This window comes from Glycine max, chromosome 2, assembly GCF_000004515.6.
Source record: "Glycine max cultivar Williams 82 chromosome 2, Glycine_max_v4.0, whole genome shotgun sequence".
Lineage (NCBI taxonomy): Eukaryota > Viridiplantae > Streptophyta > Magnoliopsida > Fabales > Fabaceae > Glycine > Glycine max.
In genome coordinates this window covers 41583250-41598465 of record NC_016089.4, presented here as the reverse complement: position 1 = coordinate 41598465, position 15216 = coordinate 41583250, and the positions used below count along the sequence as shown (strand labels likewise).

Genomic DNA, 15216 nt, shown 5'->3' with positions numbered 1-15216 from the left:
CTAATTAAATAGACGATACTAATATAAAATGTATATAGATAAACTTATAAAAAAAATAGTATTGGTAGCAGGGAGTAGCAATAGTAAGGATAACAATAGTAGCCATATATAACAATATGGACAATGGTGCCAATAATATTGGATAATGGTGAGGACAATGTTAAAAGTAAGAAAACTAACAAAATAGCGATTCAGCTGCTACAATGGCAATAAATGTTGGAAAGAGCAACAATATGGTGGTATAAGTAATTGGAGAGCAACAATAATGATAATAATATTAACATAGAGAATGATAACAAAAAATACGAATAAGCTATGTTGAGTGAGATTCAAAGAGATTTTTTTCCTCTTAAACTTATCCCACTTTGTCATAACTCAACTCTCTCTATAGCATAAAATTTGCAAATTAACAAATACGATAAGAAAATCTGACTCTATAAGTTAATAATTTCCTATTGGATAATATTCTATTGGTTGGTCAAGTAATTGGAGTAATATGATTGTTTTTATCATATTTTTCTAATCCTAAATATGAAACGGATCCTTAATGTGTATAAAAAGGAATAGCACAATTAGCGAGCAAGATGATACCTCTACCAAGCCTAATTATTTTACATCCCAATTCTTAAAACCGTTATATTTATGTTTACTTCTTTCTTCATTTATATCATATGATTCGTCACATTTATTATTAATTTTTTCTCTCTCTTTTACTCTCAAGATTGTATACATTTATGAAAAAAGAATTCTTCCTATATTACCATTGCTACTATCATATTCACCAAACATATAAAAAGAAATAGCACAATTAGTCCACAAAAACTTCTAATTATCATTGTTATCTATTTCTTTTTTCGCTATTCATTAAATTTTTTTTTTCTTGCCTCCCTTATTAAAGGTGTGTATACTTAAAAAAAAGACTTTTTTTTCACACCCCTTTGGAGGTGTACATAGAGATAAGGAAAGAGAAAAAGAATAATAGATATAACAATTATGATGAAAAGTGAGTAAAATTATTATTTTCTTTTTCCTTCAATAATAGATATAGAAAATTGTAAGATAAATATAAAAATTGAGGGATAAAAAATTTAAAATTGCACTAGTTATTAGCCATGCACTCACTATCAAAGAAAAAAAACTGAAATATATTATTCTTAGACAGAATATTACGTCACATTGTATGATTTACTTTCTCATCCTATCTTTCTCTCTTTTTTCCTCTTCCTATCTCTCTTAATTATAAAATATGTTGCAAAAAATATATTATAAAAGTAATCCCTGTGAAATTATATAGTTCTCTCAATGTGGAACCATAAAGAGGGGTGGCTTCACTGGCCCAGATAAGGTTCCCCTTAATTCAGCTTAGCCTTTTTGGCCTAATCAATGTTCCATTTTGGCATTTATAAGTCCTCGATCGTCTACCATTCCCTCACGAGTCTATGACTAGGCCAGGAGAGGCTATGAAGCCATGACCATGACCCCTCTTTGGAATATCATATTCATGGGGTCTAAGTATGGACCAATCCAAAAATCAATCAATTTCAATTTTCCTTTTTATTTATTTTTTAAAGGCTAGCTAGCTCGAAAAGAATGTCTTTTCTCCTTTTATCTAGGCCGTGGATCAACTGACGAATTATTTTAGTTTAATTAAAAGATTTGAATTTAAATTCTGATTATGTAAGTGTATTATGTATTTAGAGATAAAAGTTTGTTATCAATAATAATCTTATTTAATTCAAACATAATTATTTCCCAGAAAATAAAAAATAACTGATCTAGACAAAATATTTTCCAAAACAACCTCTAGTATTCAATTAATTTCCCTTTCCTACATCAACACGAAATTGCTGCATTTAAATATACAACAAGCCAAGCCTTCAGAAACACGGTCACACGGAAACTAAAGTCCATGGATCTGTTTTTATTTGTATATATATAAGGACTCGGTTTTGTCATTTGGGGGTCTCCTCGCCTTTTCTTGTGTGGCCATAGACCCAGAGCTATTCCTCAATTATCAATATCTTCTGCTTCTCTCTCTCGATGAGAAACAACAACACATACAGCAAAACATGACAACCAAAGGAACAACTCACTCTGAACCCAACAACACTGAATGTTGCATGTGTGGGGATCTTGGCTTCTCTGATCAGCTTTTTCAATGCAAAGCCTGCCAATTCAGATCTCAACACAGGTAGGTACATATCATTAAAATAAAAAACCCATATTTATGTTTTCTCAAACAATCATGTTCAATAATAGCCCTTGTGTTTGTCAAATTTGGCAGATACTGCAGCAATCTCTACCCGAAGCCAGAGTCTCTTGGAACCTGCAATTGGTGTTTGAGTCAAAGAGAGGACACCAAAGAGAGGTCAACCAATTCATCAAATTCTTCCTCATCTATTAGGAACAACGATGATGAGAGCAGAATCAAGAGAATCAGGAATGGTAATAGCTACAACAGTGCTCAAAATATTGGACCGGTGAAGAAGGGAGTGAAAGGGAGTGTCCTTCATCTCCAAATTCATAAACCAATTAAGAAACCAAAGTCACCGGAGTCATCAAGATCACCATCAGCATCCAATTCTCCACCGAAATCTTCGCCGGTTTTGGTTTCAACCCGGAAGAGGATTGTCACCAATGGTACCTTGGAAGAGAGACTGAGGAGGACTAGGTCAGAAGACATCACAAGAAGTGGTGCAACCAAACAGGTCTTCAGGAATAAGGTGAGAAGGTATAAGCTTCTGGATGAAGTTTCAAGTTAAAATAATACTAAAAATTATAAGAATAAAAGGTTTCGAATGAAAGAGTTATGTAAGAGATGATCAGTCTATACACAGGAAAGAAAGAAAAAAGGGTCATGGTTTTTGGTTCCTTTTGCGTTTTTTCCCCTTCAAAGTTTTGTCCCAATACATGTACAGAACAATGGTGAATTAATGAAGGAGCAAAAAGTGTTTGAGTTTAGACTCATTGTAACTTGACAGTTGCCATTCCCTTTTTTTTTTTTTTCCATTTTCTTCTCGAATGTCATCATAATTTACAATGAAAATTAAGATTCAGTTTGTCAATTGAATACTAAATGCGGTTTGTGGAAGAGTGAGCTAATAATAGTAATGGTGAAGAGTTTGATAATTTCCTTAGTTTTAGGTTCAAATCTTCATTGCAGCAAAAAATCACATACCCTCTTCTATTTTCCTGCAAAATATAATGGCATAAGCTGAATTCAATGACTTGAGAGGAAAAATAGAGAAGCAAAGCTTGCTTAGCATTTGTTTTTCCAATTTTAATGTGAATGAGATTAAGGTCATTGAAAGAGATATACAAAACTCTTAAGTCCTCAACTGTTAAGTGAGTCATGATAGCCAAGCGTCTTGCATGCCTAAAAGTCTAGGATAGGAAGAGCGTTTCTAAAAGTTTGCTAGAAATTTCTAGGCAACATCGGCACACGCTTTGAAGTGGGGCTTGGTCCTTGACGAGGAATCAATTAACACATAGTACCAAACAAAGCTTGACAAGGGGGTCAACTGCACATGGAAATCAATTTCTTGCGTCCATTCATTCACGCATTCATGAATTGATACCGTTAAATGAAAGATCGGACAGAAGTTGTTGATAATTTAATAAAATTAACAATTAATATTAATCTAAAAAAATAAAAAAATTGGACCATTTAAGTTGTGTTTGGAAGAGTGTTTAGCCCACGTTGATTGTGTAAATTATACGTTCCAATACAAAAATACGAGGTTGTTGTTGTTTTTCCGTTGCTTCGACAAAGGAAAGGAGATGCAAACAGAAACACACTTAAAATGTCAAAGCGTATTTTAAGTTGGATATTTATTGAGATAATATATGAATCATTCGATCTTCGTCTTTGATTAATTGCATGAATGTGGCAAATCCATCACCGCATGGTGTGTGAAGGTTTACGCAAATGGCTGGAAGAAACCTACAATCCTGGATAGTGGACAGCGATTTGCTTTCCCACAAGAATATTTGTTTTTGCTTTTTGAATATAGTTTGCAAAATGAAATAGATTCCTAGGAAAATAAAGAAAAGATGGTTTGATTTAAAGCCTAATTAAGGCGAAATGATTCATTAGAATAAGTTGACTTGTAAAGTGCATTGTGGAAACTTGATGTCACGCCGTACAAACTTTATTTTAATGCTTAAAAAATTTGAAAAAAAAAAACCTTTTTTTCCGCGGAATGTAATTGATCGAAGTAGGATTTACGCCTTTCGTTGCGTAATTTCTCCTTTTTCTTTTTCTAATGCGGACACAATTGGCTAATAAATATTTACTAGTACGTCAAACAGGTTGTTATATGGACTTTAATGACATATAAAAAATATGAACTTTAATGTGCAATTTGGAGCCATAAAAAAAAAAAAAAAATCGCGCGTAGGTTCACAGCACACACTTGCTCATGAATACATCTTAAAATGGGATTAAAGGAACCTAAATGAAGGAGTGCATGTAGCATTGTCATGTGGCGCTGCTCGAGGAGGAATTTTATATAAGGAGAATGTTAGAAAGACAAAAGGCATACTTATTGCACACAATTAATTATTGAATTGTAGTCCATAGAAGTATTAATAAAGTAAATTGTCGGTTTTTATCTCTAATTAAGTGGTCTAAAATTTAAATCATGGTTGATCTTTGATATAGAATGAATAAGAGGAAAATATTGGTCTTGCAATATGATTTTTAAGAAAGCATATTAGATTAAGTTGGACTTCTAATTTACCACATTTTGCTTTCGGAGTTATAGCCTTTCTCACAACAAATATTTTTATTCTTTTATTTTTCAACTATTTGAAAGTAAATTCAGTAAAATAAAAAACTGTTTGAAAGTAAATTAATTATTCTTCAATGATTGTTGGCTACTATTATCAACATAATTTATTCAAATTTAATATATTTTTAGAATACAATTAATAAGAGACGATTGTTTCACATAATCTTTTAGGATTTCTCAGAATGTGGAAATAGGAATGTATATTTCCACATTTGCTTTAAGATAATCAAAAAATAATCCTAAGTATTTTTTATTCATAGAAAAGTAAAATGTTCATACTTATATTAATTTTATATTGAGTGATTCTCATGAAAAGTGGATGTGAATATGGATTCTTATGGGTTGAGACTTGAGAATCATATTAATTAGGTAACAATTTTAGTATACCACCAATATCAATACCTATATATAAGTTAGTATTTTAGATTTTGCCAATCAATTTTGATAACACAGAGTGCGAATTTGAAGAGAGAAAACGAGTATGTTGCAATTGTTTATGAAAATTAATTATTGATATTAAGGTAGTTTACCATTTTGTTTTTTGTTTACTTGAGTGTGGTTAAAGTTTTGTTGTAGGTGTATTTTTGTGTTGCTTGTTCTTTACGAGGTTGAAGGGGATATTTTGGTGTTATATTAATTTCTTTAATAATAAGATGTGATTAAGAAATTTATTGAAAAAAATTGTAAGATCTTTTTATTGTTATTTGCAAACTAGAATGTCTAGCCTTGTGTCTTGTTGTGTATGTGTACATAAGAAGTTATTTAATATAAAAAAATATATTTTGGTAATATAACATATACTCTTAGGAAAAAATAACTTGAACCAAACACATTTTTTTAAATATTTCTAGGAATATGAAAAACATTTTCAACCAATTTTAATAGTTAAACAAATGTATTTTTCTTGAAACACTCGTGTGGATGCCATCCACATCTAATTTGTATGGGAATAACATTTCTAGGAACGAAATAAGATTTCATGAAACAAATGCTCCCGTAATTTTTTTGTAAAAAATTAATGATTAATATAAATACCAATTTTTATTATATATTTATTAAAATTATTGGTGACATGTAGAATTGATTATTGTGATTTGTAATTTTGGGTCTTTAAAAATATGTTTAATATTTTTTATGCAAATTTATTTTTATTATAAGTTCTTAAATCATTATAGAAAATATATAAATATTTTCTTTGAACTTTATTTTTTGATTTTGGCCTCTCCGGCCATTAAATCCTGGATCCGGCCCTGCACCCCCACAGTCAGTTTTGTTTCTTCTTTTTTTACAAAATGAAATAAAGAGACAAAAACAAGAAAGAAAAACAAACAGGAGCTAAGCTATCAACGAGCAAAAAGAACATATGGATCCGCCGGAAGATAAATTAAGAGATCCATCTAAAAGATGTACTTATGAACTTGAGAAGCACTCTTCTTAGCTAGAGAATCGTTAGCACAAAACTTCCCTTCTGGTGTGATATGGAAATTAATTAACTCTCTACAGACTATTGCCCAGTCAAATGGTCATTTATTTTTTTTTTAGAAACCTCTCTAAGTTTGGGCTCACATTCAAAATTTAGTTCCTTTCCGCAGACGTTTCACTCCTTTGCAGCGTATTACTGATTCTTTAATTAGGGGCAGATCCACATCAAATATTCAAGGAAAATTTCGTTGTCTAACTATAGCAATTACAGCCTATTACATCTTGTTGTCTAGGAACAAGTTAATTTTCGAAGATTATCAATTTTCTATAATAGAGATTATTAACAAGATTAAATTTCTTATGTATAGACAAACACACCTGTTGTATTTGTTTTAACACCTTGATATAGGTTTTCTTATATTAGGAAGACTTTTAATTTTCTCTAGTTGCGGGGTATGTCCCATCTATTGTTGTATCATTTTGGATTTAATATAATTTACATTTTTTCCAAATAAAAAAAAATAAGTCCTGAATTTTAAGCCCAACATGTTTAAAAAAAAAAAATAGAGGACGAGGTATTAAACAAATGACATAAGCAGAATCCAACTAGGTAATCTCGTGTTTATTTCACGATCAGATGTTTCAATTAATAGAATTAACTCGATTAGTCAAGGAATACGTAAGTTTTTGTAAATCTGATATTGTTTTCGATTGCTACGATAAAAAAAAATTTAACTCAATTAATTATTAATTGATTGCCAAATTTTTCTTTTGTATCTCAGAATTTCAACGTGCAGGTAATGCGAACTATGAATGTTCAACTCGTTCAATTCCTTCATGTTAAATTTGATGAGGGGTTTATTTTTTCAAAAAATAAATTTCATATGTTTTAGAGATGAGGTCAATCCATTAAGTTTGACCTAATGATAATAATTGAGTTAATTTACACAAGATGTTAAGTTTAAACTTTACTACTATTGTTAATAACAATAAATGAAGTGGGTTGATGAGATTCTACTTTTAAATGATTCAAAACCTATGATATTTTATGTTAGTCAATGTATTAATAATATAAAATAATTTTATACTATTAACAAATAAAAAATTATTATTGATATAACTTTCTAAATTATTATTATAAAAATATTTTTTTTTATTATAAACGATTGTTTGTAATCAGTGTAAGATTCTTTTACACTGTTGATCCACCATCTATTTTCTCATTTAAAAATTATATTTAATTTTAAGTAACAACTATTATGATAGGATAAATTTTAATTGATTTTACTATGGAAAATTTAAGCATAAAGCTGCTGCTGCAAATTTAATTAGCAGGCAAGTAAAACAGAAAGTCAGTATAAAAATATTGGTGAGAATTCTAATAACCCGCAAAATTTATTTTTCACAACCAGTATATTCTAAAGAATGAAATTTTGTGGTATTTGGATGCAAGTGGTGTAGCACACTAGCACAAGTTGTTCATTCTTAGGCAGTTCAAATTTGTCGCTTGATTTATGTTTTTTAGGTCAAACAAAGCATTTGTCATTTCGAATATTTGCTACTCACTCTTCTCTTCAGTTAAGCAATGATTAAATTCCACTTAGTAAAAACTCAAGAGCTTACGAAGTTGAGATTAATTATTGGAACCCCACTCACGCAGCCGAAACAAAGAGATGAAGAAGAAATTTTACACTCGCACCACACTCAACGCACTCCCACCAGAGAGAGCAAGATAATTGTTTCCCAAAAACTTGTTCAGTAAACTTGATTTTTATATGTACACATGCTACTGTTTATAAGGATGAGGAACGAACAAACAAATAAGCATTTAGACTTTGGAGGCTAGGAAGTGAGAAAAATATATATATTTGAAGATAAAATAAAATTGTACTCATTACTTACAAGTAATTCATTAAACACATATATTGTTTCTGACAGATAGCTACTAGAGAAATAATTAAGGTAAATTCAGAAAAAAGAAACACAACAGAAACGTAAATGAGAGAAAATAAAAATATTCATTGGTTCATCATAAGTGACTCTTCAATTCATACAACAATATATGGGTTAAATAGTCATTTTTGTTTTTGAATATGTAGAGCACTGAAAAATTCGTTCACAAAAGATGAAAATTCAAATTTTAGTTTCCAAAAGTGGAAAATCTATATTAACTTTTGTCTCTTATCCGTTAATGAAAGAGCTTACGTGACACATTTAGGGACGAATTTGTCAACACTCTACTCACTTAAGAACGAAAATGACTATTTATCCAAAATATAATTTAATCTTCATCTTCTCATTTTAATCATTGCAAAACATTATAATAAATATTTAAAAAAATAGGAGCGCAAACATAAGTTAGAACAAATATAATAAAAAACATAATATTGATTAATTAATATAATCCATCTATTTTTCTAAAATTTCTAATGTAGCAATACTTTACTCAAAAATATGAAACTAAAACAAGAATGCACTGTCATTTACTTAATTCTTACAAAAAATGAAACCCAACTTGATTTTATCACTACCAAATGTTGTCACAATAAAAATTTCAGAACAACACATAAATTATGCTTATTAAGCATTCTTATAATTATTATTATGTTTGTTCTAATTTATGCTTGCTTTCCTATTTTTTTAAGTGTTTATTGTAATATTATGTTTGCAATGATTAAAAAAAGAAGAAAGATGAAAATTAAATTATCTTTTGAATAAATAGTCCTTTTCGTCCTTAAATTACATCTGAATGTGTCATGTAAGTTCTTTCATTAATGACAACAAAGAGAAGTTAACCGATAAATGGATTTGCCATACTTTTTTCATTTTCGGAGACTAAAATTTAAATTTTCATTTTTGAGAAAAATTTTATCACCACTTTACATTTAAGAACAAAAATGACTATTTAACCTAATATATTGATTCTAATCTTCCTAATGGATCGGATGAAGTCTAAGGATAATTTGGTATTCAGGGAACTCAAAACAAAGATCCTAAATAGGGCCCACCAGTCAAGCTACAAGTGATTATAATATTTTTTATAGAAGTCCTTCAGCCAATAAGGCCCTGAAGGAATACGGTTGGGCCTATAGTGCGTTGTCCCACTATCAGTTTCATAGGTACTTTTTAGATTAACAATTATTCTCTCACTTTATTTCAGAATAAGTAAGTACTCCCATGCATAAGAGAGATCAAAACTGAGAAAGAAAGGTAAGCTGCCATCTCCATTATCCAAACTTGGAATACAAAAGTGTTGAAATATAAGTGTGAATTAAAATGAGAAAGTTGAATAAGTAAAGAAAATATTCATAATCCAAAATCTCAAAATTTTGTGTTAAAATATGATGTTAAATTTTTTTAGTATATGGTTTATTGGTTAACTCATTGGTTAAAATATCCACGGAATTTAGGATGCACAACAAAAAGCAACCAAGCATGCAGATTCTTGTCTCACATTTCTCAGTGTCGTTTTCCTGATGCTACTTAATCACGCCAATGAATGTACATGGGTGCTTTCTGTCGATCATTTTCATTTTGTTGCACCTTCTGCCTACTCCCACTTGAAACACAATCATTTGAAGCTTGGACCGTATCTACTCTCAAACCAGCTTTTCGTAATTGAGTCATAAGCTTCTCGTCCCCATAGATTTTTCTTTATATTTTTTGCTTGCGTGTCTTCAATTAATTGTTTAAACTTTTTTCCATACTTAGTTTTATCTAAATCCTGGTTCTGGTTCGTTCAATTTGGTGCTGTCATGTGGTCTCTCTCAAATTTGTTAGAACCATAATTCTTTGGTTCTTTTACAGATTGCACATAATTCAGTACTCCCTTAAGAATAATATGATAAATTTCTAAATGCTAGGCTCTAATGTAAAAATCAATTGTAATAAAAATTTCTTTCAACTAGTCCGTGAGCTAGCTGAGATTATTTTTGGTAATTAGTAATCAGCAAAATAATGCGTGAGACCAGTAAAGAAAAGAAAAAGATATTACGATATTCCCGCCTAATAAATTTAATTTATTTCGTGATGATTCTAAAATTAAAAAAGATAATGGGCCCAACTAGGTAACCATAATTAATCAACTTCTGAATTTGTCCTATTTAGTTGTAGCATATATAATGCAATGCTTTACCCATGCTAGCAATAAATAGATTGATTCAGATGTCCCTACACAGTCCATCATGCACAATAAGAAAATGAAAATCATACTTCTGTGATTTGAAATTTGAGAATATAGGTTCCAACTAGTCAAAGAAAGAGAAAGTTATCTTAAAAAAGTTAAAGGAGAGATAAAGTATAGCTTGTGTTTTGTATGTATTTACTCTTCTAGTGATTTTTTTTTCATTTGATCTAATATTAGTCGTACTATTCTATAACAAAATTTGATTTCTTTCTAGTTCTACACTCGTATAATTTCATAGAATTTATTTTCGTTCTTATAAAATCATCTTCTATTCTAATTTTTATTTTCTCAAAAAAGCATACTAATATATTTTTCCTTTTAATTTATTCAAACCAAAGAAAAAATAAAGAGGAAAAATAAGCATCAGAGTTTGTACGCATCTTGCATGCAAAGACATTAAAAACACATTTTAAAAAAATAAATCCATAAAATAAAAGTGTCAAAATCTTCAAGCTTCCATTCCGCAAAACTTCAAATTTCATATCATCATCATCAAGCAGCGTAAAATCCATTTATCAGGATTCTTTATTTTTTTATACCATATATATTTTTTAATAGAGACAAAACTATTTAAAGTAAATATGATTATTATAAACTATTTAACATAATTATATATCTAAGGGTATGGTATTTTTATTAAAATAATTTTACATCAATTAGTTCACGTTTGATCAAAGAAAGGTTCTATATATGAGTGGACAAAAGTTTATTACTACGACAAGAATCCAATCTCATTAAACAGCAAGGCATGGGATCACACAATTGTATAAATGTTCTCACATCACACTTGCCACATGGTGGTTCGAAGCTGTGAACCATTAAATTGATTTCCCTTTAAATCAAAATGTATCTGTTCAGTGTTCAGAGTTAGTTATGCTCTCTCTTCTCTAGTTTTCTCCATCATTACTCACAATGCCCTACCTCACTTGCAACGCCGAGTCCGCAATAGCCACATGCGACCCTCACTCCCTCAAGAAGAAGAAAAAGCCCAAAAGCCCAGCCCAGGCCCAGCCCGTGCGACACTTCGCCTACTCCGACATCCTCGACGCCACCAACAACTTCTCTGCCGACACCTTCCTAGGTAAAGGCAGCCACGGCACAGTCTACAAGGCCGCCTTCCACGGCGGCGCTCTCGTCGCCGCCGTCAAAATAACCAAACCCAAAACCTCAAACGAAATCGAAATTCTCTCCCACCTCAAAAAAAACCCTCGTCTTGTTAACCTAATTGGCTTCTGCAACGACCAAACCCAAACTAACAACATTAACAACAACAAACTCATTGTTGTCGAGTACATGCCAAACGGTTCGCTCCACGAGCTTCTCCACTCGACTAAAAAACCGGTTCGACCCCCAAGCTGGACCGCGCGAGTCCGGTTTGCGGTTCAGGTCGCGAAAGCGGTTCGCCTTTTACACTCTTCCGAACCGCCAGTTATTCACAGGGACATAAAATCGTCCAATGTGTTAATCGACGAAAAGTGGAACGCTAGACTCGGTGACTTCGGGCTCGCGGTGAGGGGACACGTGGCGGATTCTCGCGTGCCACCGGCGGGGACGTTAGGATACCTCGACCCGTGCTATCTTGCGCCGGGAGATCTAAGTTCCAAGAGCGATGTCTTCAGTTTCGGAGTTTTGCTGCTCGAGATCGCGAGTGGGAGGCACGCGCTCGACGTGAGGCACAGTCCGCCGTCGGTGCTGGACTGGGCGGTGCCGCTGGTCCGGCGCGGCGAGTTTAAGGAGATTTGTGACCCGAGAATTGGAGCACCGCCGGACATGGCGGCGTTCCGGCGGATGGCGGTGCTGGCGGCGAGGTGCGTGAGGAGCACCCCGGAGAGAAGGCCGTCGATGGTGGAGGTGTTGGAGTGTCTAACGGCGGTGAGAAAATGTTTTCGCGCGCCGGTAATGTGGAAGAGGATTAAGAGGCGCGTGGAGATAGCGCGTGGGGATTTGTTTCATGATTGGGACAGGAGTGAGGAAGTTGTGAGAGTAGTTAAGTTAGGAAGTAGTAGTAGTAGAAGGAACGGGAAAGTATCTAGTGTGTCGGGTGTAGAGTATGAGGGTGGACACGCGAATCCAGCGGTGAGATCTAGATCGGTTGGTTCGGGTTCGGGTTTGGTTGGGTTTGGGTTCAAGAATAGAAAAGGGAAAGTGAGGCTAAAGAGATCGAGGTCTATGGGGAGTCCGGTGCCTCTCCGGTGGTGATTGGAAGGTGGGCCCCACAAGAATGTTGGAGAGAATCTTAACTCGTCTATGTGGTTTTCGTACCACTAACACTTTAGCATCTTTACAGGTCAGGGGAAAAGAAATTGCTGGCCTGGTCAGTTAATACTCTTACATTTTAATTCCACAATTCTTTGTTTCATTTGTTTACTTTGCAAATGTATTCTTTGTTACATCATTTACATGTTTGGCAAGCATAACGATTGTAATATCTACTAATATAATGGTCTCTAATAATATTGAATCCAATCTGCATATATGAAAAAAATATGTTTGGAACCAATTATCAAACATGGTTCTTGTCTCTCTCCATGCATGTCAAACAATCCAAAAACGCAGTAGTTCTTTGGTGATTCTTCAGCTTGTACGCGCGTCAAATGGGATGAGACACATAACCAAACAAGCAGTTTTGTGTACGTTATTTTTCATTTTTTTGACACAATTTAAATTAGTAATTAATCCATGTATTTATTAATTTAATGCTTATTTAATTAATTAATTAATTGTGTCTCATTACTATTTATATATTGTTTTTGTCTTATACAACTGTTCTACTATTTAGTATTTACCAGTTCAAAAAATAAATTACTTTTTCATGCACGCATGTGTGTGGTTTTTGATATAGCTCATCATTACAATTTACAGCAGACATGTATATAGATGGATGGATCAGACCTTTACATTGTTCCACCGTTGAATATCATACGGAAAATCATTTATGAACTATGAACACCTAAATACTAATTCACACTTAGACAGAAAAAAGAGAGAGAGAGAGAGAGAAAGAAAAATAAATATAATAAATAGTATAATGTGATAAAAAAAAAAGATAATTCTTTAGTATTAACAAGGTGTTTAATTAATTAATATATAGAAGTGTCGATGTATCTATCATCACTCATCATATTTTCCACATAGAAACATCAAAGATGCGATATGATGACATGAGGCAACCATAAAATGCAAGCAGAAACAGTGGAACATGTCTACATAGGACAGGCATAAAGCATTTATAGCTAGATTTGAACATTGTCTTCTGGCAACAAATAAAAATGTGGTTGTCATACAGTGTAACTGTACAGAGTCGTGAGCGTTTGGATGCTATCTCTTGCTGTTTCCATGCCTTGGGGTTGTTACTTGTTAATCATGTGGTTGTAGCTCAACCTGTATGCATTGAATGCATTTTGGATCCTTATGGACCGCCCCAAGAGGGAAGAAGGAACTAGAATTGGTAATAAGCTTTTATTTTTGGGCCTATGCATGCATTGAAGGTAAATTGGTGGGGTTTCAATTATTACTGCATGAGGTCTTGGTGTGCAATGTGCATTTTGCCAACAATATTTGTCTTAGATTGTATTACTATCCGTACCTATTAATTACTGAAACCGAAGGATCGATGTCCGTGTACCTGAATTGATATGTAACATTTCCTGATATATAAGCTTCGGAGAAGATCTTGTAGTTGACAGCTATCTATTCACTAGTTTTACTGTATCTTGAACCAAATGGAAAAGGAAAATTATCTCAAAATGCGTTTGGATTGAGAATTTTAATCGAGAAAAATAATTTATTAAAAAAATTAATTTTTTTTATCTAAAATTCATTGTTTGTATGTGTTTTTTATGAAGAATTTAAATTTTTAAAATTTTAAAACATAATTTTAAACAACTAAAAATATGAAATTTTAATTTTCTTTTAAAATGTGAGAAATTGAAATTATATTCTTGACAGAAGAACTCTCCAAAACGTTCTCTTATTTTCATTATAACCTTCATCTTCTCTTTCGTCTAAAAGTTAAAATCTCATTCTCGAATTTATGACTCATTATCTTTCACCCACATAATTTTAATTTTTTTTATCCAAACATAAAATTTTAAAAATAAAAGAATTTCAATTAAGATAATTAAAAATTTTAAAATTTAAAATTTCTCAATTATTAAAATTCTTAAAATTTAAAATTTATGAATTCCGTAGTCCAAACACATTCTCAAACATTGTCATAAGGGGTCGTTTTCTAGAGAAAGAAGACATGTAGATCATTACTTGAGGCCCTAAATCATTTAGTTTCGGAGGAATGCTAGATAATATTGATTTTTCTTACCGTCTTTTAACAAGTTTTACTTACATATAACTACTATAGGCGATTTGAGGTTAAAAGAATTTTCGTGCAAGTGGGCCACTATAGTCAAATTCGTAAATATTAACGTTTTAATATACAAATTAGTTTTGAGTTACTGACATTAGTTAGGAATAAGATTCATTGTTTTTTTTTTTTTTATATAGTTTCTACCGTTATTATGTGATTAAACTTTGTTCATGCCATTCAATTCACTTTTAATTCGTAGGGAAGTATTTTCAAAATTACAAAGTAATTACATGTGAATTATACCAATTAAAAATTTAATTACTATATTAACTTTATAAACTTCATTATACTTTTATAATAGAGTTAATTATATAATTGATCCTTTAATTATATTTAAGATTCAATTTGATCGCTCAATATTAAATGAAACACTTGTCCTCTTTCTATCATATTCATTAATTATTTGATGAAAATTCATATTTTTTTTTGTTAAATAGTGTTGAAATGTTGTA

General features: G+C 31.8%; 2 protein-coding genes across 2 annotated transcripts; both read left to right on the top strand.

Moving 5' to 3' along the window:
• The first annotated feature begins 1964 nt into the window (after positions 1-1964).
• LOC100305727 (uncharacterized) lies at positions 1965-2847 on the top strand. Its single transcript, NM_001248933.2, has 2 exons — positions 1965-2191; positions 2285-2847. The coding sequence occupies exons 1-2, from the start codon at positions 2070-2072 to the stop codon at positions 2760-2762; spliced, it is 600 nt and encodes a 199-aa protein (NP_001235862.1). The 5' UTR covers positions 1965-2069; the 3' UTR covers positions 2763-2847.
• An 8278-nt stretch (positions 2848-11125) lies between these two features.
• Positions 11126-12901, top strand: LOC100811580 (serine/threonine-protein kinase-like protein At1g28390). Its single transcript, XM_003518202.5, has one exon. It carries the CDS (start codon positions 11314-11316, stop codon positions 12598-12600), a length of 1287 nt encoding a protein of 428 aa, XP_003518250.1. The 5' UTR covers positions 11126-11313; the 3' UTR covers positions 12601-12901.
• Positions 12902-15216: the final 2315 nt, after the last annotated feature.

What these genes read in the sequence shown, in the direction of transcription:
- LOC100305727 (NM_001248933.2), top strand. Translation starts at nt 2,070, where the DNA reads ATGACAACCAAAGGAACAACTCACTCTGAACCCAACAACACTGAATGT. An exon ending in CAATTCAGATCTCAACACAG is followed by an intron (nt 2,192 to 2,284) that starts GTAGGTACATAT and finishes CAAATTTGGCAG; the next exon opens with ATACTGCAGCAATCTCTACC.
- LOC100811580 (XM_003518202.5), top strand. Translation starts at nt 11,314, where the DNA reads ATGCCCTACCTCACTTGCAACGCCGAGTCCGCAATAGCCACATGCGAC.